Source organism: Salmo salar, chromosome ssa01 (genome assembly GCF_905237065.1).
Source record: "Salmo salar chromosome ssa01, Ssal_v3.1, whole genome shotgun sequence".
NCBI classification, from domain to species: domain Eukaryota; kingdom Metazoa; phylum Chordata; class Actinopteri; order Salmoniformes; family Salmonidae; genus Salmo; species Salmo salar.
In genome coordinates, this window is record NC_059442.1 from 57104880 (window position 1) to 57127566 (window position 22687).

Genomic DNA, 22687 nt, shown 5'->3' on the forward strand with positions numbered 1-22687 from the left:
TGAATGTTGACCTATTTAAAGGCCTAGCTGACATCGAATACCGAGAGCGTTATCACACAGTCGTCCGGAACAGTTGGTGCTCTCATGCTTGCTTCAGTGTTGCTTGCCTCGAAGCGAGTATAAAAGGCATTTAGCTCATCTGGTAGTCCCACGTCACTGGGCAGCTCGCAGCTGGGTTTCCCTTTGTAGTCTAATGGTTTGCAAGCCCTGCCACATCTGACGAGAGTTTGAATCGTACTACATCAGCTCTATCGTAGTCCTGTATTGATGCTTTGCCTGTTTGATTGTCCGTCGGTGGGCATAGCGGGATTTCTTATAATCTTCCGGGTAAGAGTCCCGCTCCTTGAAAGTGGCAGGTCTACCCTTTAGCTCAGTACGTATGTTGCCTGTAATCCATGGCTTCTGGTTGGGGTATGTATGTACGGTCACTGTGGGGACGATGTCCTCGATGCACTTATTGATGAAGCCAGTGACTGATGTGGTGTACTCCTCCATCAGAAGAATCCCGGAACATATTCCAGTCTGTGCTAGCAAAACAGTCCTGTAGCTTAACATCTGCTTCACCTGACCACTTTCTTATTGACCGAGCCACTGGTGCTTCCTGCTTTAGTTGTTTGTTTGTAAGCAGGAATCAGGAGGAAAGAATTATGGTCAGATTTGCCAAATGGAGGGTGAGGGAGAGTTTTGTGTGTGGAGTAAAGATGGTCTAGAGTTGTTTTCCCTCTGGTTGCACATTTAACATGCTGGTAGAAATTAAGTAAAACAGATGAGTTTTCCTGCATTAAAGTCCCCGGGCAATAGGAGCGCCGCCTCTGGGTGAGCATTTTTCTGTTTACTTATGGCCATATACTGCTCATTGAGTGCGGTCTTAGTGCCAGCATCGGTTTGTGGTGGTATGTAGACAGCTCAGAAAATACAGATGAAAACTCTCTTGGTAAATAGTGTGGTCTACAGCTTATCATGAGATACTCTACCTCAGGCGAGCAAAACCTAGAGACTTCCTTAGATTTTGTGCACCAGCTGTTTACAAATATACATAGACCGCCACCCCTTGTCTTACCCGAGGCCGCTGTTCAGTCCTTTCAAAAAAGCTTAAAACCCGCTACCCGTATGTTTTTCTTGTTGTCTTTCAGCCACGACTTGGTGAAACATAAGATACAGTTTTTAATGTCCTGTTGGTAGTATATACACGTGATCATAGTTCGTCTATTTTATTATCGATTGATTGTACATTGGCTAATAGGACGGATGGTGAAGGTAGATGACCATCTCGGCGGCGGATACTAACAAGGCACCTGGATCTTCGTCCACGATACCTCCGTCTCTGTCTCCTGCGAATTACGGGGATGAGGGCCTTGTGGGGTGTCTGTAGTAAATCCTTCCCGTCAGACTTGTTGAAGAAAAAGTATTCCTCCAGTATGGGGTGAGTAATCGCTGTTTTGATATCTAGAAGCTCTTTTTGGTCATAAGACACGGTGGCAGAAACATTATGTACAAAATAACTTCCAAATAATGCGAAAAAAACATACACAACCGCACAATTGGTTACAGGATCGTAAAACGGCAGCCATCTCCTTCGGCGCCATTTTTGTCACAAAGGGTGATTAAAAAAAAAAACTCTCGACCAGTTAAATAGGTCCTAAACCAATTTAGAACTGGACCGCAGATGCCAACCCATTACTCCAGTCTGTCCAAAAGGACATCATGGTCAATAGTGTCGAATGCGGCACTTAAATCCAAGAGTACAAGGACAGGGATTTGTTTGGCATCTGTGTTGGCTCTAAGATCATTTACCACTTTAACTAAGGCTATCTCTGTGCTGTGGTGGGCCCGAAAACCATATTGGAATTTTCCAACAACTAAAAAAATCAAATACAGTTGGCACTTAAATAATTTTGCTGTTCGAAATCAAATTTCTCCAGAATTTTGCTTAAGAATATAAGGTTGGAGATTGGCTGAACATTGACAAAAGCTGAAGAATCTAGGTTTCTTTTCTTCAGAAGGGGTTTCGCCATAGCAGTTTTTAGGGAGTGATTAACAAGGGCGTGATTAACAAAAGCTTACACTTCTTCAGATATGCAATTAAAAACTGGTGGGGATAGGATTGAGAAGGCAGGTTGAAAGCTCAAGTTGTGATATCACTTTCCTGAGCATGTCCGTATCAACCAGGGAAAATAAATCCATAGTGCTTTTGCGTGGTAGGCTAGGACACATATCAAACTTCACATCAGGTCTTGCTTGACTGATAAAATAACAAACATTAGGCGGGTTATCTCTGAAATATGCCGCAAACTTAAAAGTTCACATAGGTTTGCGGGGTTAGGATTTATCAGGTCATCAATGTGTTTGGTTACTACAGGCTTTTTGGACCGTGAAGACCTCCATCTAGTCTGTTGTCCCCTGCAGAAATTGGACAGTTTGACGAGCTGAGCTGGTGATCCCTCTTCTCTGCGTCTGGGGGCATAGTGTGCATAAACAGGGCACACATCAACAGCCTGAGGAAGGAGGAGAATATGGTCAGAGGGAGAGTTACTGGGTGAAAAGGGGTTTCCCTAGCCAATTGTGTCAAAATATATTGGATGGGAATTTTGACTAGACGACGCCATTGTAAGTAAGTCAAACACTTGTGCAACTAGAGAGATATATAACACATGCATACATTCCCTATGTTTACCTTCTGAGCTGCCTTGTGGACAGGGTTGAAGGCTCACTTGTCTGTGGCATTCACACATTCATTGAACTTGATCAGGAGGCCATGTGCTGTCGAAGAGACAGAGAGAAGAGAAGACAGAAGAGACACAAGTGACAGAGAGGAGAGCAGCGAGAGAGAGAGAGAGGAGACATGACACTCACGCCAATGAGGAAGTATGGTAAAAATCATCCCTCTTTGCAGGGCTTCCTCCTGGGCGGCACCCTACCGTTGTCTCTGTATTCTCCATTCTTATTGCAGATAAGATACCAACCAATTAAAGGCCGCCAGGTGGGTAGGGCTGACATGCTGCCTCCGAGTCAGGTCACCTGAATATAACGAACTATATCAAAACGCAGCACACCCAGTGGCACACAATAACATTAACACTGGAGCAGTATTTAGAGTTCAATTCACACTCAATGTCCAATAACTACTCGTGATGAATAGTTATGTTGCAGCTGCGACAGTCACACCATACAGTAAGTAGTCCTGCAGAAGGGAGAGGGAAAGGGCACACGCACACAGGTGATTATCTGAGCATTTTAAAATAAATGATAAATGAATGGTCTGTCTTGGTTTGAAGCCCCTCACCACGTCAAGGTAAAGGCCATGAGTGGGTCGTTAGGAGACAAAAACTAAATGTTAGTTAAGAACCACAAGGAGGTTGGTGAGGGGAGGACGGCTCAAAATAATGGCTGGAATGGAGTAAATGGAATGGTATCGAACACATGGAAATCATGTGTGTGATGTGTTTGATACCATTCATTTAACTCCAGCCATTACTAGGAGCCCATCCTCCAATGTGCCACCGGCCTCCTGTGTTAAGAACATTGATGCGGCAAAGCGATTCATCAAATCAAATGTTTCCAGTTTGTCTCCTACTGACCTCAAGTTACACTTGAGTGTTCTGGGTGATTCCATCACAGTGTAGTTGTGTTCAGCATATGGGGAATCCAGAACGGCATAACCACGATCAATAGTCTGACGCCACACTTTACTCACATACGTCCACCTTCACAGCTATATCATTGTGATGTAGGCCAACATCTGTATTAAATAAGCTAGAAAAGGAAGCAATCCTTTTTGTTATTAGTTGCATAGCTGTTTCAATTTATACTAAACATTTCACAAAGAAAGGCCAACCTACCTGGTGACAAATTAAACCAACAGTGAAATGGTTACCAGTACAAGTACAGTGTCTTCAGAAAGTATTCATAGCCCTTGATTTATTCCACATTTTGTTGTGTTACAGCCTGAATTCAAAATGGATTACATAGATTTTGTCTCACCCATTTACACACAATACCTCATAGTTAAAAGGTGAAGGCATGTTTTTTGAAATGTTTGCAAAAAAAATTCTAATTTACATAAGTATTCACAAAAAATCAAATCAAATTGTATTGGTCACACACATTTAATAGACGTTATTGCAGGTGTAGCGAAATGCTTGAGTTCATAGCTCCAACAGTGCAGTGGTATCTAACAATTCACACAAATCTAAAAGTAAAAGAATTAAGAAATATATAAATATTAGATTGCTCAATGTTGGAATGGCATTGACTAAAATACAGTAGAATACAGTATATACATATGAGATGACTAAAGCAGTATGTAAACATTATTCAAGTGACTAGTGTTCCATTATTAAAGTGGCCAGTGATTCTAATTATATGTAAATAGGGCAGCAGCCTCTAATGTGCTAGTGATGGCTATTTAACAGTCTGATGGCCTTGAGATAGAAGCTGTTTTTCAGTCTCTCGGTCCCAGCTTTGATGTACCTGTACTGACCTCGCTTTCTGGATGATAGCGGGGTGAACAGGCCATGGCTCGGGTGGTTGATGTCCTTGATGATCTTTTTGGCCTTCCTGTGACATCGGATGCTGTAGGTGTCCTGGAGGGCAGGTAGTTGACCCCCTGTGATGCGTTTGGCAGACTGCACTACCCTCTGGTGAGCCCTGCGGTTGCGGGCGATGCAGTTGTTGTATCAGGCGGTGATACAGCCCCACAGGTTGCTCTCAATTGTGCATTTGTAAAAGTTTGTGAGGGTGTTAGGTGCCAAGACACATTTCTTGGCACCTAACACCTTTCTTGGCACCTTTCTGTTGCACCTTCTTCACCTCACTGTCTGTGTGGGTGGAACCTTTCAGATCGTCAGTGACGTGTACACCGAGGAACCTAAGCTTTCCGCCTCCTCCACTGCGGTCCCGTCGATGTGGATAGGGGCGTGCTCCCTCTGCTGTTTCCTGAAGTCCACGATCAGCTCCTTTTGTTTTGTTAACGTTGAGTGAGAGGTTATTTTCCTGGCACCATTCTCCCAGGGCCCTCACCTCCTCCATGTCCACACAGTCATGGGTGAACAGGGAGTACTGGAGGGGGCTGAGAATGCATCCTTGTGGGGCCCAGTGTTGAGGGTCAGCGAAGTGGAGATGTTATTTCCTACTTTCACCACCAGGAAGTCCAGGACCCAGTTGTACATGGCGGGGTTGAGACCCAGTGCCTTCAGCTTAATGATGAGCTTGAAGGGTACTATGGTGTTGAATACTAAGCTATAGTCAATGAACAGTATTCTTACATAGGTATTCCTCTTGTCCAGATGGGATAGGGCAGTGTGCAGTGCGATGGCGATTGCATCGTCTGTGGATCTATTGGGGCGGTAAACAAATTGAAGTGGATCTAGGGTGTCAGGTAAGGTAGAGGTGATATGATCCTTAACTAGCCTCTCAAAGCACTTCATGATGACAAAAGTGAGTGCTACAGGGCGATAGTCATTTAGTTCAGTTACCTTTGCTTTCTTGGGTACAGGAACAATGGTGGACATCTTGAAGCAAGTGGGGACAGCAGACTGGGATAGGGAGGGATTGAATATGTCGGTAAACACTCCAGCCAGCTGGTCTGCGCATGCTCTGAGGACACGACTAGGGATGCCGTCTGGACCAGCAGCCTTGTGAGGGTTAACACGCTTAAATGTCTTACTTACTTACAGAGAAGGAGAGCCCACAGTCCTTGGTAGTGGGTCACGTCGGTGGCACTGTGTTATCCTCAAAGAAGGTGTTTGTCTTGCTTCCAGACAAGCTATCTGTGTCCGCGACGTGGCTGATTTTCCCTTTGTATTCCGTGATTGCCTGTAGACCCCGCCACATACGTCTCATGTCTGAGCTGTTGAATTGCGACTCTACTGACGTTTTGCCTGTTTGGTTGCCTTACGGGGGGAATAACTACACCGTTTGTATTCGGCCATATTCCCTGTCACCTTGCCCTGGTTAAATGCGGTGGTTCACGCTTTCAGTTTTGCGTGAATGCTGCCATCTATCCACGGTTTCTGATATGAGTCAATACAATACACCTGAGTCAATACATGTTAGCGATTTACAGCTGTGAGTCTTTCTGAGTACGTCTCCAAGGGCTTTGTACACCTGGATTGAACAATATTTGCACATTCTTTTAAAAATTGCTGATTGTTGATCATTGCTATACAACCATTTTCAAGTGGTCAAAACAGTAACTAGGCCACTCAGAAACATTCAATGTCTTGGTAAGCAACTCCAGTGTATATTTGGACTTCTGTTTTAGATTATTGTCCTGATGAAAGGTGAATTAGTCTACCAGTCTCTGTTGGAAAGCAGACAGAACCAGGTTTTCCTCTAGGATTTTGTTTGTGCTTAGCTCTTTTCCATTTATTTTTATCCCCCCCAAAAAAACTCTGTAGTTCTTGCCGATGACAACCATACCCATAACATGATGCAGCCATAACCATGCTTGAAAATACGAAGAGTGATATTCAGTGATGTGTTGGATTTTCCCCAAACATAAAGCTTTGTTTTCAGGACATAAAATAAAAGAAATGGCCAATTTTTTTGCAGTTTTACTTTAGTGCCTTATTGCAAACAAGATGCATGTTTTAGAATATTTTATTCTGTACAGGCTTCCTTCTTTTCTCTGTCAATTAGGTTAGTATTGTGGAGTAATTACAATGTTGTTGATTTATCCTCAGTTTTTAAAGTCACCATTGGCCTCATGGTGAAATCACTAAGCGGTATCCTTCTTCTCCGGCAGCTGATTTAGGAAAGACACCTGTATCTTTGTAGTGACTGGGTGTATTTTTACACCATCCAAAGTGTAATAATTTCCCAATGCTCAAAGGGTTATTCAATGTCTGTTTTTTTTATTTTGTTTCCCCCGGATCTACCAATAGTTGCCCTTCTCTGCGAGGCATTGAAAAATCTACCTGGTCTTTGTGGTTGAAATTCACTGCTCGACTGAGGGACCTTATAGATAATTGTATGTCTGGGAGAGAGATGGAAGATGGAAATAATGTTAAACAAAATTATTGCACAGAGTGAGTCCATGTAACTTATTATGTGACTTGTTAAGCCAATTATTACTCCTGAACTTATTTAGGCTTGCCATAACAAAGGGGTTGAATACTTATTGTAGCAAGACAATTCTAAAACAATTTCACTTTGAAATTAGGGGGTATTGTGTGTATGCCAGTAACACAAAATCTTAAATTAAATCTATTTTAAATTCAGTCTGTAACTAGGGCTGGGCGATATATCGAATTAATTCTAATTTATGTTTTTGTCCTATATTCCAAATGCCTGTACCGCAAGAGTCAAGGTTTTGTTATTTTTCGTTTATGTCAACTTGCTTCTGTTGGGCCGGCAGGTATCCTAGTGGTTAGAGCGTTGGACTAGTAACTGAAATGTTGCAAGATCGAATCCTTGAGCTGTCAAGGTAAAAATCTGTCGTTCTGCCCCTGAACAAGGCAGTTAACCCACTGTTCCTAGGCCGTCATTGAAAATAACAATTTGTTCTTAACTGACTTGCCTAGTTAAATAAAGTTTAAAAATAAAATACACATCTCCCTGGGATATTACATCATTTATGCAGCAGTATACAAGACATTTGCACTCACCGTTGTTGTGCTGTGCTCTCGAATGTGGCGCGGCGGTCCTTCTTGTGGGCAAACTTTGTGATTAACCTGGCATTCTCTGGATTGATGGTGCTTTCAAGACAACTGGGAACTTGTAAAAAAACAAGATCGAATCATGACATCAGTGATCTTCATGACGGCGCTCTAAAAAAGAGGTCCGAGTTCCCGACCTGGAATTCCGAGATGGATGACCGTTCTAACCGTTCAGCACGAGCTTGTTTTTTTACAAGTTCCCAGTTGTCTTGAACTCACTGAAGTCTGAGATTTCCCAGTTCCGAGTTTCCAGTTGTTTTGAACACGGCAGAAGTCATGCTGTCTTGAACACGGCAGAAGTCATGCTGGATTGACAGCATGGCCAATGTATAAAATATTTTCTGTCCCGTGGTGTTGTGTGTAAATGTTTATACTTTTAAGTTTGGAAAAGAGAGACCCCTTCAGACAGATGTTTTAAATCCTTAAACCCTGCTTGTCTGGCTTGCTAGCTAAGATTGTGAAAGTATGACGTTGACATGATCCGTCCAATCAAAGCTACTGTAGCTATAACGTGATTTGACCTCATTTATCTGTGGCCAATGACCTTGAGCCTTCTTGGATGGGCACTTCTAATGTAAATCTATGGCAGCACCCACGGGGGCTTGAACTGCCTAGCTCTCCCTGTAGATTTGGCAGTGATGTGGTGTCCCAATAAGCGACAGAACACTGAGCCAATCACAGCGCAACTAGAGAACATTACCAACCCCTACGCTCTGTATTTTCCGCTGGCTGCCCCACCACCACAGAAAGCACTGAGCTAGGCTGAAACACCTCCATTTTGGAGCCGCCTTAAGAAAGAGATCATGTTTGTATGCGGCTTTATTAACTCAAGGAAAATTATTATTATTCTTTTTATATTGTTTGCAAATTGATGTGACACAAATGAAAGCCAAAATAACAGGCAAAAAATAATAATAATATATATATAAACTCAGCAAAAAAAGAAATGTCCTCACTGTCAACTGCATTTATTTTCAGCAAACTTAACGTGTAAATATTTGTTGAATCTTGTTATGTTCATACAACTGAGACATGTGACTAACAGCAATGGCATAATGCGTCCCTGAACAAAGGGGGGGGGGGCACAAGCTGCAATAAGTACTGCAGTGCATCTCCTCCTCATGGACTGCACCAGTTGTGCCAGTTCTTGCTGTGAGATGTTACCCCACTCTTCCACCAAGGCACCTGCAAGTTCCCGGACATTTCTGGGGGGGAATGGCCCTAGCCCTCACCCTCCGATCCAACAGGTCCCAGACATGCTCAATGGGAGATCCGGGCTCTTCGCCCCATCACCCGTGGTGAGACAAAACCGTGACTCGTCAGTGAAGAGCACTTTTTGCCAGTCCTGTCTGGTCCAGCGATGGTGGGTTTGTGCCCATAGGCGACATTGTTGCTGGTGATGTCTGGTGACAACCTGCCTTATAACAGGCCTAGAAGCCCTCAGTCCTGCCTCTCTCAGCCTATTGCGGACAGTCTGAGCACTGATGGAGGGATTGTGCGTTCCTGGTGTAACTCGGGCAGTTGTTGTTGCCATCCTGTACCTGTCCTGCAGGTGTGATGTTTGGCTGTACCGATCCTGTGCAGGTGTTGTTACACGTGGTCTGCCACTGCGAGGACGATCAGCTGTCCGTCCTGTCTCCCTGTAGCGCTGTCTTAGGCGTCTCACAGTACGGACATTGCAATTTATTGCCCTGGCCACATCTGCAGTCCTCATGCCTTCTTGCAGCATGCCTAAGGCACATTCATGCAGATGAGCAGGGACCCTGGGTCTCTTTCTTCTAGTGTTTTTCAGAGTCAGCAGAAAGGCCTCTTTAGTGTCCTAAGTTTTCATAACTGTGACCTTAATTGCCTACCGTCTGTAAGCTGTTAGTGTCTTACCGAGTGGATGTTCATTAATTGTTTATGGTTCATTGAACACGCATGGGAAACAGTGTTTAAACCCTTTACAATGAGGATCTGTGAAGTTATTTGGATTTTTACGAATTATCTTTGAAAGACAGGGTCCTGAAAAAGGGACGTTTCTTTTTTGCTGAGTTTAAATATTATAATTCTTTGCAAAACAAGTCCTGAATGACGGGTCGCCTCTGATTGTATAAATGTGCAATAAGCATAAAACAATTATATAAGGAATTGGAACCTCATTCGCATTCTGAGAAATAAGGTAGGCCACTTGATTTCAACATCTGAACAAAGTGGACAGGCTAACATGCTTTTCAAACAGTTGGAAACAGACAGAAGGGTGTGTTCATACTGTTCAACCTTGTTAGCTTGCAAATAGATCCAAGTTGGCTAAACTTGAAATATAAAGATTAGCTGGCTAATCACTAGCACGTGGGCTTGAGATATTGTTGATGAGACCGGTGTTAATTTTCCATAGCCTCATGCCTGCTACAAGAAGTTATCATTATTAGTGAATGTGCATTATGCATGATTCTACACTGAACAAAAATACAAACACAACATGCAAAGTGGTGGTCACATGTTTCATGAGTTGAAATAAAAGATTCCAGAAATGTTCCATACGCACAAAATGCTTATTTCTCTCAAATTTTGTGCACAAATTTGTTTACATCCCTGTTTGAGAACATTTCTCCTTCGCCAAGATAATCCATCCACCCGACAGGTGTGGCATATCAGCAAACTGATTAAACAGCAGGATCTTTACAGAGGTGCACCTTGTGCTGGGGACAATAAAAGGCCACTCTAAAATGTGCAGTTTTGTCACGCAACACAATGCCACAGATGTCTCAAGTTGAGGGAGTGTGCAATTGGCATGCTGACTGCAGGAATGTCCACCAGAACTGTTGCCAGATAATTGAATGTTCATTTCTCTACCATAAGCCACCTTCAACGTCCTTTTAGAGAATAGGGCAGTATGTCCAACAGGCCTGACAACGTCAGACCACGTGCATGGCGTCGTGTGAGCGAGCGGTTTGCTGATGTCAACATTGTGAACAAAGTGCCCCATGGTGGCGGTGGGGTTATGGTATGGGCAGGCAAAAGGTACAGACAATGAACACAATTGCATTTTATCCTTAGCAATTTGAATGCACAGAAATACCGTGATGAGTTCCTGAGGCCCATTTCTTTTAAGGTATCTGTGACCAACAGATGCATATCTGTATTCCCAGTCACATGAAATCCATAGATTAGGGCCTAATGAATTTATTTCAATTGACTGATATTCCTCATATGAACTGTAACTCAGTAAAGTCCTTGAAATTGTTGCATTTTGTGTTTATATTTTTGTTCAGTATAGTTACATTTGTAACAAAAAGGGCATTTTCATAGACAGACTTGAAGGCCAGATCAGTGATTATTGCAACAACAAAAAAAGCAGGTTAAACTATTTTGATAAAATAATTAGTGGGTCTTATGGTTGTGGGAGGCTTATATTTAGCCTAGGTATAACTTCACAAGCCTTGAATTCATTAGATTATTGCTGACCGTTTGAAATTCAGTGTATTTGACCTTTAATCGTACAACACTTATTTAGAGTAAACATAACAAATAAAATAAAAACAAGGTACTGTGTGATTTTTAGGCCTTATTGCCCAGCCCTACCTGTAACACAACAACATGTGGAAAAAGTCAAGGGTTGTGAATACTTTCTGAAGGCAGTGTCCAAACATAAAATAATGAAACAAGAGTGCGCATTCTTCAAGTGTAAGAGGTTCTTAATTGACACCAAAAGGCCTATACTAAAAGGCCCATTCTACACCCATTTGAAGAGGAAAAAAAGCCCCCCACCACATCATTTGTGACCAAGATTTAATCTGATTTGTCTCAAATAACTTTCCTGTCAGGCAATGTAGACACAATGATCAATGTAGCTAACTACACTCAGCCCAAGTGTCATTAATATTAACGAGCTAGCTAGACAGGAAGAAATTAATGGTGTTTACATCGCAAGCTTGTGAACGCTAACGATATTTAGGTAATGCAAATTTGAAGTAGGCTACCAGCTAACGTTTTCTAGCTAGCCAGCTATCCTCAATGACCTTGAATGTGGACTAACCAAGTTAGCTACCTATAGCAAATCACAAGGCAAACTGACAAGATAGCTAAAACCAACTTCATATTCAAGATGAAGTAGCTAGCTAATTAGTTATTTATTACTAAAATCCTAACTACAAATCAATTACCAAATTACTTGAACTGTTAATGTAATGATATCATTTTAATCCATTCACTTTAGTCAGTCTTTGGCAGCATTCCAAACACTGAAACGACACACCCTATCCCCTCAACCCTCAAATGAAGTGGACACTTCTGATGACGTTTCCATGACGTCTGACGCGTATACATTAACAAGGAAAGGGAGGAAGGAATGATTTTTAAATGGACCGCCCTTGCCCGGAAATTCGTCACTCGTTCATCCCGCGATGATCGTGTTTTCAGCCACCGGTAGCTTGTGGGTGCTTTATATGCGCTACAGACAATTATGTTTGCGTGTCTACTTATATTAACTATAGACTTATTAATATACGCCGACTGTATGACAGCTAGCAAATTAATTAGTTAACTAACGTTAGCCTGCCTAGCTGGAACTTCTGAAGAATGAAAATGTTTTATTTCTACAATTTCCAAAAACGAACCAAACAAAAACATAATTACATTTACGAGACATGTTTGTGCCGTCATGTGCATTAGTAGCACAATTTCTAACCGTTTTACTTACACTTGTATGTTGAATAATCAATATAGAGGTTTTAAGTTTCGTCAGACTTTTGTTAGCGGATGTACAATTATTGCGAATTGAATTATGGGGCGTATCAGGCCCCGAAGTGAACATAATTGTACACTCGCAAACTCCATTAAAACGAGGGCTGAGGGGCTTACGTTGCAGACTTCCTTTGTTTGGCTAATCGTTTGGACCAACATCCAAGATGGTAACCCCCAAGGGTTTAAGGCGAGGGGAAATGGACGAGGATGTGTCTTTAATGAGTTTGAAACGCAGCCAAGGTCACAGGGTGAATGTTCAACGTTAACTTCTGCTGTGAGTGCTGGGGGGAAAAAATCTACATCTTAGACAGCTCATGGAAACATTCTATTGATATTTTTGGTACAAAGGTGATAACGAAACTGTCGTTTTGGGAATTTTGAAAATTGTCTTCTCTAATGGGGACGTCAATTGGAATTGTCTTTCTGTGCTCGGCGTTAGTTAAACTGCAGTACCGCCAGTCTCCTCTGGGTACATGGGATGGCGTACTTCCCAACCGGAACCCTGGCCCCAAAACGTGATGACTTCAAATCCGCTTCGATTTCCGTTTCATTGACATACGGGAACAGGAACCACAACAGTAGCTGGCTGGTGGCCCAAAACATTGAGAAAAATCTCACTTTCAAAGGTTAGTGAAATGGGGGTTTATAATAATCTCACCTGCATGTGGTGTGTCCCTCATCGGGCAGTCTGTCTGTCATCCTATATGAGCTAGCTAGCCGGTTAGCTAATGACGTCTAATAAAATCTATCGTCTTTAGCTTGCAGTCTAACTAAATCAGTCTTATTTAGCTATTCGATAACAGCAGGTAGATGGAGATGGATTGAGAGAACTTGGATTAGCATCTGTATCCATGCTCGTGCATGATTCCCTTCGAGTCAATAAATAGCCTCAGGTCCGGATTTTTATGGAACAGAAGGTGCACTTGCCCTTTAACATGGTCGCAGGTTGAAGATCCGTTCCGGCTGTTCTTTCAGTAGTTTCGGATGCTTTGGTTGATATGATCATTTGATTTAAGTTTCATACAGCAGCAAAACCATAGCTAGTTAAGTTAGTCTAGTAGTCACAAACTTTAATACAAGCCACACGTCCCTTAGTTCCATTAAACATCCATTGCAAAATTACAAGCCGCAGGCAGACAGTAAGTACTTTATATCACCGCTGTGCAGTGTCACAATAACACTCTCTACCCCACCACATCCAGGGCTTGTGCCTGAGTCCGACCTCCGTGGATGGAAGTGGAGATTGCGTTGGAGATGGGTCCTGAGAGAATCTTACCGAACTCTGAGGAGGAGCTAGGTCAGGAGCGGCCGTCGGACGCCGGGGTGCCTGAGGTGGGCGGGGGGTGGAGTGGAGAGGACGAGGGCGGTGTGGGAGACGAGGATGATAATGGAGGTTACTATTACCAGCCACTAAACCAGGACCCTGATGGACTAAATGCTGCACCAGGGGACCATCCTGAGGATATGCCCCCAGTAGCAGAGCAACTGCAAGAAGTCCAGGAGAGAATAGAGGTATTGAACCCTATATCCTGAATATGATCAGTTTTAGTTTTTCAATCAGTGTCATGTGTTTATCATCTCTATAAAGACAAGTCAGTGAAATGTTAGCTGTCATGTTGCTTGTCAAGACATTTATCAAACTTGATTGATTTCTCCACAGTCGATGGGCTTGCATCTTCCCCAGCCCCCTCCCCCAGACAGTGATGAGGACCCAGAAGGAGCACAGTGCAGCACAGTCTCCATCCCCATGGATGAAGGTGAGGACGCAGCCTTGCTTAGTTTATCCACAGTACCCCTACATTCAGGGGGATACTCATACTGCCTTAGGATTGATCGTAGCTCTTAGAATCATGAAGTTTTAATTTAATGCTCTCTGAATGTAGTGCCTTGTACTGATGTCCATTCCTCTCCTTCAGACCACGTGGAGCTGGTGAAGAGGACCATGGCAGCGGTGGCCCTGCCCTCTCTGGCCATCCCAGCCTGGGCTCAGGAGATCTCAGACGACCAGTGGAAGGACATGGTCCAGCAGACGCTCCAGACTCGCCAAAGCTCAGAAGGCCTGAGGCTAGAGCGCAAATAAGACTGAATTGCCTCCTTCCCTCAGTCTGTCTGTAACTCTGCCCTGCATTTCACCAACACACTTACCCGAGGTCCTCTCTGAGCCGAGGTCCTCTCTGAGCCGAGGTCCTCTCTGAGCCGAGGTCCTCTCTGAGCCGAGGTCCTCTCTGAGCCGAGGTCTTAGGTGTCTCACTTCTCAAAAGATTGAACTCCTCTACGTCCAAGTCTTATTAGATGATATCTCTGATGAATATTTGTTTTTCAAAGTAGGCTCTTGGTACCTACTACACCTAACCTGCTGCTTAAGGTCATTTGTAGGGTTTAAGGTGAAGGAGTTCGAATGACTATAGTATATTTTGTCTCTCAGATCAGGCAAACTCTTACGGTTTCTGCTCTGGAAGAACTTGTGCACTGGAGTACATATGAGGCTGAATGACAGATAAAGCCAGTTGGCCTTGAGTACAGAAGCACTATTATCCCCCCCCCACAAAAAAAGCTTCCTGAGACATTCCAGTGTATAGTCATACCATCCTTTCCAACACCAGATCGCCTTTGTTTTGTTTTTAATGTGATTCCCATATTGTAATACTATTAAATCAGTCTTTGTTGAACGTAATATATACACGCTGTCCAGTTTATTAGGTACACCACCCCGTTCACGAAAATGTATAATTTCTACAGACAGTGAGTCATGTGGCTGTGGTTTGCTATATAAAGCAGGCAGACAGGCATTCAGTTACTGTTTGATTAAATGTTAGAATGGGCAAAACGAGTGACCTAGAGCGTGGTATGTTCGTAAGTTCCAGTATCTCAGAAACTGCTGCCCTCATGGGCTTTTCACGCATAAGTGTTTAGGGCTTACTGAGAATGGAGCGACAGTCCTTTGTGCGAAAACATCTCGGAACACACAACTCGCTGATCCTTGTCATGATGGGCTATTGCAGCTGACGACCTAACCGGGTTCCACTCGTATCAGCTAAAAACAAGTGGCTCCAGTGGGCACATGATCACCAACACTGGACAATTGGTGAGTGGAAGAATATTGCCTGCTCCGACGAAACCTGGTTCCTGTTGCGTCATGGTGTAAGCATGAGTCCATGGACCCATCCTGCCTGGTGTCAATGATAAAGGCTGGTGGCAGTGGTGTGCCGCCATCCAATCTGAAGCAACTGCATGATGCTATATCGTCAGCATGGACCAACTTCCCTGTGGTACGTTTCCAACTCGTAGAATCCACCCCCAGAAGAATTCAGGCTGTTCTGGAGGGAAACGGGGCTCCGACCCGGTACTAGATGGGTGTACCTAATAAACTGGCCGGTGAGTATATGGCCATAACAAATTAACAATGGAAATTTCCCAGTCTTTCTTGTACCATGAATTTTGCATAGGGTCATTAGTTAGTTCAATCAATGGATATTGTTTGTGAGGATAACAGATTCCCAAACTCAATGGATGTCCACTATTTTTGACTTTATTTTGTTCTGTACATACATGAACATCTGTACAAAATATGACTTTCATACTATGTAATGCTCTACCTAATTAAAGTACAACATATGTACATATGACCTGGAAAGCAGCTTAAGATTAGTGTCAGATCTGGGCAGGAGGGGGGGGAGTGGTGTAGAGAGACCCTTTGTTTAAGAATGTCCTCTTCAGTTTGTGTGTGGCTGCTGGACAAACTGAGCCGTTTCCTGTCATCACTCAACACCCAGCCATGGCATTGTAGTGCCCTGGTACAACGCTACCCATCTCTTGTAGTCTGGAATGTCTCAACAGCTACCTTTTGGAAGCATGGTCAATAGGAATGCATGTGCCTTGCTCAGTCAGGTGAGAGAAGAGTAATACATTATTTCTATTAAGAATGGATATTTAAAACTATATTGCGACTTATTGATATACTTGTTTAAATACAAATGTCTCACGCACAGGTAACATTTTCAAACCTCACCAGAAGACAATTTTAGAGCATAGGTCTTCGGTGCAGACAAGACTTGGCAAATCCAATCTGAGCTGATGAGATTTTTATTCCACCGAGGGAGAATGTAGAGGTTATCGCCACTGTGATTACAAAAAAAAGTGTATTTTTATGTGTAAGTATAAACAGATTTACATGTTAGGAATCCAACTCAGATGATATAAAAAGCAGCTCCAAATAGCTTGGATTTAGACTGCTCTAACATTATTACTGTAAGGTCATGTTGAGGGAGGGAACTCTTTGGCAGCCAGCCTCTAACTAAGCATGTGTGAGATGACGACTCATTTTGCCCAGCAGCCTTAGGAGTGAGTAATTCCCCACTGTTGGGAGTGATTGACAGACAACTCAATAGACGAGACCATACGACAAAGAAATTACCTCACGCAGCAAGTGGAAGAAAACAAACCAGAAACAAAAGGAGGGAGGAGTAAGGGGGGTGAGTGGTAAAGCGATAAGTGGGATAAACCTACAGGACAAGGGGGTGGTAGGGGTGCAACCCTAAGCAATATACATTACAATATACAGTACACATTTGCAACAGTAACCGCAGCCTTTCCTTTTTCCCATATGTGCTGGTAAAGCAATTATATATATTTTTTTATCTGTAGATAGTCCTATGAGGAGGATTGTTTTGCGCACTTCCATACACCATTCAAGTGCATGAGTTTGTTTCTTCAACTAAAAATATTGCTTAGGCTAGGAAAGAGACCTATAGAATCAAGCCGGTTTAGAGGAGAAAGGGGAATAGGATATTTTGTAGAGATTCCCTACACTTGAACTGGAATAACCCTTTCCTTTCCACAATGAGGCTACCTCAACAGAGGTGCATTTTCATCAATAAGAAACATAAATCCACAAACACATAAGATGGAAAGGCCAGAAGATGGCTACAGAGGAATGACTAAAGAGGCAGAGGGGATGTTACCCATTGGGACAGAAACATTAATAAACACAATATAATTATGAAGGAAGGAATGACAGTCAGAGTCTGGACAGAGCAGAGTGAGAAGGTTATCTTTAAGGAAACTGAGAAAAGGATGGACGGACACTGCAGCAGCTTATGGTTACCTTTCCTAAAGAACAATATTACCTGGACATCCGATCTTATTCTTATTGTGTTACTTTTGATTTTTGCCTACTTGGTAAACATTTTCTTCTTGAACTGCACTGTTTGTTAAGGGCTTGTAAGTAAGCATTTCACGGTAAAGTCTACACTTGTTGTATTCGGCGCATGTGGCAAATAAAGTTTGATTTGATTTAACTGAATTATTTTCTGAGGTTTCTTTTTGACACAGCGACATGATTTGTTTTTGAGCTACACCTCTAGTTATAAAAATACAGGAAACATTTTTCAACGGGAGCTCTATTATTGTTTTCTCATTGAGTCTGACATATGCCGAGGGCCAGCCCGAGCCTTTTGGGGGAACTAGGCGAGGTTTGGTAGGGGGGGCACCTCGCAGGCAAAACAATTTTATAACTCATTTCACTCTTTTTGCCATGGGGCAGAGAGAAATTTGCAATTTTACAGCTAATTTCCTGCAATTCTACACATTTTGCCATGTTAATATGATATCTATAGTTAGGGGGGCCCCCTTGAGGTCAGGGCCCCTAGGCAAGTGCCCTTCATGCCTGGTCTGTAATTTGGCCATGATTACTACAAGTTTAGATAGATTGGTAAATTAGTCTACCCAGCTAAAAAATGTTTACGGACATGGGCTAATTGAGTGACTGTCAGTGACAGACATAAGCGGAAAACTGCCAATGCACAACCAAATATCTCAATTGCACCTTGTGTATTCTACTATTCTAACACTCAACAGTAAATTGAGACCCGGACTGACTGCCCTGCATACACCAATTATCTAGGCTTACAATCATGCTATTAGCTTACGACTAATCAACAGGGAGAATGTCATTCAACAGATGCTGTAAGGCCATGATTTAATGACGCAAAGAGGTGACTTCATGAAGCTACAACTACAGTACAAAAGAGTGAGAAAAACTGTTTCATGGAAGAGACTGACAAACAGTAATTAAATTAAGATAAAGGCAGCCATCTTGATTCCTAGTCCTCTCATGTCATTGCTTTGCCTTGTAAGCTTTGTGTCCCAGACTTCGCTTCTCCAAAATATACTATGCTGCCTGGACATGATCTGACAGCGAGGTATTTTTATTTTTATTTTACAGAGCAGAACCACTAGTTCCATCAGACATCCAGCTAGACTAGAGCATGGCCCTATTATCCACCAAACCAATCAGATAACCCACACCCCCTCACTCCAGACAAGCTAGCGGGACCACCACTCACTCGACTGCCCTCTATAGGTAATGTTCCCTTTCAGCACAGCAGATCACAGTAAGCGGGAGGAACATGAGGACAACCAAAACCAATCCGAAAGGAAACAGAAACAAAACAAAGAAACATGCGTCACGGATGCTTAATACTACAGTTGTATAATGGTTGTCCTCGTGCAAGCTAACAAACCGGCCCACTGTAGTCACGTATACGTGAGTATTTGGAAGTTGGAACAATTTGTATGTCTGTGTGTATATCTGTACGTTCCTATATGTGCGTATAGGAGTGTGTGTGTGTTCTTGTCTAACTCTGATGGCCCTGGTTTTCTGCAGATGGCGCTCTCCGGCAGAGATGGAGGGGTGGAGGGGGAGGAGAAGCGGAGGCGAAGAGGGGGCTGTCAGGTGTACAGTAGGCGGCTGTTTGGACGAGAGACGGACAGGAGGGGGGTGGGTTGGGGGGAGTTAGGCATGGAGGGTGCCACTGCTCCCTGGTCAGAGGGCCTCCTCATTGGCCGTCAGGTACTCCTCCGCTCGCTTGTGTTGCTCCAGGGCTTTTATAGTGTACACGTCCTGCGGCAGCTCCGACTTCCGCCGCATCAACACCTTGTCTTTCTTGATGTCCTTCATCCCCTACGGAAGAATATATACGTAGAGCAGAGTGAGACTGTTAGTTCAAGGCCATATCCAACACAGCAATGAAACTTCTGAAACGGACAGACGGGGACTGGTTCATTCTGAAACTGACATGAGTTGAAGAATTCGTTTACAACTTTAAAAACGTAGAAAGACAAAAAGAAATGAACATGTGCAACGAAAGTGTTGATTTTTCTTGATTCATCGATTGCTGGTAGGTGTATTAATACTAGGCTGGGACAACAGCCTGCAGGGTGTACTGTATGTGGCTACGGGGGGGTGTGAGTACATACCTGTGATTCAACAAATGAAGGCCTTGACGATTCATTGATTAGTAAGTAGGTGTGTTAGTAAGTTACTAGGCTGGGGAAAAAGCCTGCAGGTGGGCGTACGTAGAGAGTGGTGTACCTCGACGTGTGCTGGTAGTTGTACCTGTGTGGCCTCTGTCTCGACAGTCTTCTTCAGCAGCTGAATGTCCTCAGCAGTTGGCGTCTCCGTCTCCATGGAGTACAAGGGCACCCCTCCCGGACTCTCATTGTACATCATGTACTGGAAAATCACAGATAGAAACAAATGAGTTGGATCTGGTCTGGATACCGACTGTGAAACACAGCCACGAATGTACCAAGATCAACGTCAGACAGCATATTGAATTCAGTAAGAAAAGAAGCAGACCTCTTCTTGCGGGTGGAGACCAGGTCGGAGTTTGGTAACCTGCAGATAAAGCATAGGTTAAAAGACAGATATTTCCTCTCTCACAGTCAGACACTAGGCAGATTTCCATTGACCCAGGTTTATTTGACAAACGCAATGTCGCAACAGCAAAGAAACATTGCGACGTGTAATGCAAACAGCAGCTATCGGAGAAATGTTCTATCCGTTGTTTCCATTTGTCAAACTTTCCTTATTGCGACAAATGATGGAAAGTGTTTTGCAAATAAATGATGATTGCTGAATCATTTTTGAAGGGACGCAGGGCACGTCAGCACGTGATTATAAAGCTCCAATCCACATTTATTTTCTAAATGCCTACTGCTTTCTAAATCTATATTTCCACTCTAAAAATGATGTTTCCATGCAGGACAACGATTGTCTTGACTTTCAAGAATGCCCGAATTGCTTTGCCTTGCTTTTCTGATTTGGCAGGATGCAAGTTTCACCATTTAATTATATCAGATCTACAGTAGTGGAAGTCTCACCATGCCACGGAGCGATGCCACACGTTGGCACATTACAATTATTAGAATATGGCAAATATTAGTCAATTCTTGCATTCTATCCATGCTGGCTTTTGCGGGCTACGTGACATGAAACAGATAGGTGGGAGGGCATACAGGCTGTTGCCAATTTATGAATTGCCTAAATGGATAATAGAAACACTTCAACTCATTTTGTATTTGAAAATCTGGGTTTTTGCTGATTTTGTTGTTGTTGTGGGGGTGACGTCATTACATCCAGCTGTTTTTAATAAACACAAGACAGTTAAATGGAAACACACCGTAGCAGGCAATTGTGGCATCTATTTTCTATGCGAACTTTCGAAAATGTTAATGGGACACAGATCGACACACACACCTATCTGTGATACATTCACTAAAGCCCAATTCCTCTTAATTAAATATTCAGCTCTTTGTTCCTGAGCCCTTGGAGCTGGGAATCAGTCACGAGAGATGATCAATGGTGATAATTAGATGTGTCTGGAACAAAAGGACTTTAGAAAGTCAAATTAATTCAAGCATAACCCTGTTTAAAACCCCCCAAAATCCCCTCCTCCACCTCTTACTGTACAGACAATTTCACACACAACCATAGCAACATAATTACTGAGGACTGGAGGTTTTTTTTCTCCCTTTCGGTTGCTCCTGGCGACAATGATATTATGGAATGTATTTGGAGAATAATGAGACAGGAAGCGTGTTGCTAGGGACCATTAATTTGATACTACATACAACACACTTAAAAAAAAAAAAAAATGATGCAGTGTCCATCTACAATGTATGTAATGTGGAAATAAATAGCATAGTCTGGTTTCCTGAGCCTACTCCCTGGAACAGTGTGATGTGAATGTTCCATAATGCATGGGGATGGGGTGTTTCTGGCATCCTGCAGTAGGGATCACCTGAGGGTTATGCTTGGCCAGCTCCTCGATCTTGTGCCAGACCTCCTCACGCTCTTTCAGCTTGTACTTCTCTCTGAAAACACATCAGCAACAAAAACAACTTTGAGTCGGAGCCAACCAGGAAATTAGCTGGCTTGGCATTTTACTGTGCTTTGAGGGAGAGGATCAATAGTTCTACATAGGAATAAAGGGAAGATGCTGATTTAATAGAGGACCATGCAGATCTCCGAGCACACCCAGTGGACTCACTTCTGTTTCTCAGCCTTGTACTGCTGGGTGCAGTCATCAAACAGCTTCTGGTTCATCTCCATGAAGAGCTTCAGGGCGTTGTAGATCAGCCCATGGATTGTCCTAGACATAGGAAGGGCGTTTAACACAATGCAATATGTGCAGGTTAACATCCAATGAATCATTGAAATGCATCTTTCAGAGAGTGCTGGACATCCACTTTTTTCCTGGATTATATTCAAAAGGATCCAGTATCCCATTTTTTAGGGGGAGAAAAATATTTCTACACAAAGCGCATTATCTGTTCTTCCATTACAACAATGAATTGATTTCTTCTCTCAAAATGCGAACCCAGCTATGACAAATAGGCACATCAGTTTAGCAGGAGGATTGATCTTTTAAATTGACTTGGATGCAGGGGTCATACTTGTTCCAGTGGCTCTTGGAGTTCTTGTAGAGAGCAGGGAACATGATGGGGAGGATCTTGGCGGCGTTGTCACTGATCAGACTCATGATGTACTCGTTGTTCCAGTAGTACAGCGCCCTCTCTGCCACCTTGAGCACCCAAAAAAGGAGGCCATCAGACAATACGCCCCTTGTAATCTACCAAGGCAGTCTTCTTCCATTGTGGGTACGGTATAGTTCCTGCGCTTGTTCACGACAGAATATCACACATGATTCTAAGACAAATTACTTTCAAATTGGCAAGATGTTATTTTTTCCTTCCTGAAGGCAATGCCATATTCTGTTATGTTCGGGCCAGTGAAGCTGAATGAGTAAACACAGCAGTGTGCGTTAGCATGAGGCAGGTGTAGTGTACCTGGAAGTGTGGACTGGAAACACACTTGGCCAGCTGTCTGAACAGGGGCTCCATGACCTTGACGAACTCAGACGGCTCGATGACGTCCAGGATCTCCTCCAGCTCGTTGAGGAACATCACCTCTTTGGGGCTGTGGGTCTTAGGCCAGAACTTCAGCAAGCCCATGATCACCT

At 43.2% G+C, this 22687-nt stretch overlaps 2 protein-coding genes and 1 long non-coding RNA gene across 5 annotated transcripts in view; 1 reads left to right on the plus strand and 2 right to left on the minus strand.

Annotated features, from left to right (window-relative positions):
• Positions 1 to 685: 685 nt before the first annotated feature.
• On the minus strand, positions 686 to 8112 carry LOC106605896 (uncharacterized). Of its 2 annotated transcripts, XR_001328956.2 has the most exons (5): positions 7608 to 8112; positions 3579 to 3753; positions 2919 to 3018; positions 2675 to 2760; positions 686 to 2495 (listed from the first exon to the last, which is right to left on the minus strand). It is a non-coding gene; the product is annotated as an uncharacterized lncRNA (long non-coding RNA). The 2 variants fall into 2 exon arrangements; XR_001328957.2 differs by lacking the exon at positions 3579 to 3753.
• Positions 8113 to 12811: 4699 nt separating this feature from the next.
• On the plus strand, positions 12812 to 15057 carry LOC100286665 (male-enhanced antigen 1). Of its 2 annotated transcripts, XR_006770708.1 has the most exons (5): positions 12812 to 13009; positions 13586 to 13895; positions 14044 to 14140; positions 14300 to 14533; positions 14585 to 15057. XR_006770708.1 is itself a non-coding variant. In NM_001146605.1 (4 exon segments), coding segments are annotated over 3 exon segments (543 nt in total). In that variant the 5' UTR covers positions 12950 to 13009; positions 13586 to 13613; the 3' UTR covers positions 14464 to 15055.
• Positions 15058 to 15896: 839 nt separating this feature from the next.
• LOC106605890 (serine/threonine-protein phosphatase 2A 56 kDa regulatory subunit delta isoform) overlaps positions 15897 to 22687 on the minus strand; it is a 56745-nt gene continuing 49954 nt past the window's right edge. The window contains exons 11-17 of the mRNA XM_014201887.2: positions 22515 to 22685; positions 22122 to 22249; positions 21716 to 21817; positions 21467 to 21539; positions 20023 to 20061; positions 19780 to 19896; positions 15897 to 19344 (exon numbers count right to left, since the gene is read on the minus strand). Coding sequence (XP_014057362.1) covers positions 19207 to 19344; positions 19780 to 19896; positions 20023 to 20061; positions 21467 to 21539; positions 21716 to 21817; positions 22122 to 22249; positions 22515 to 22685 — 768 coding nt within the window. The 3' untranslated portion in view covers positions 15897 to 19206. The remainder of the gene's footprint in view (positions 19345 to 19779; positions 19897 to 20022; positions 20062 to 21466; positions 21540 to 21715; positions 21818 to 22121; positions 22250 to 22514; positions 22686 to 22687) is intronic.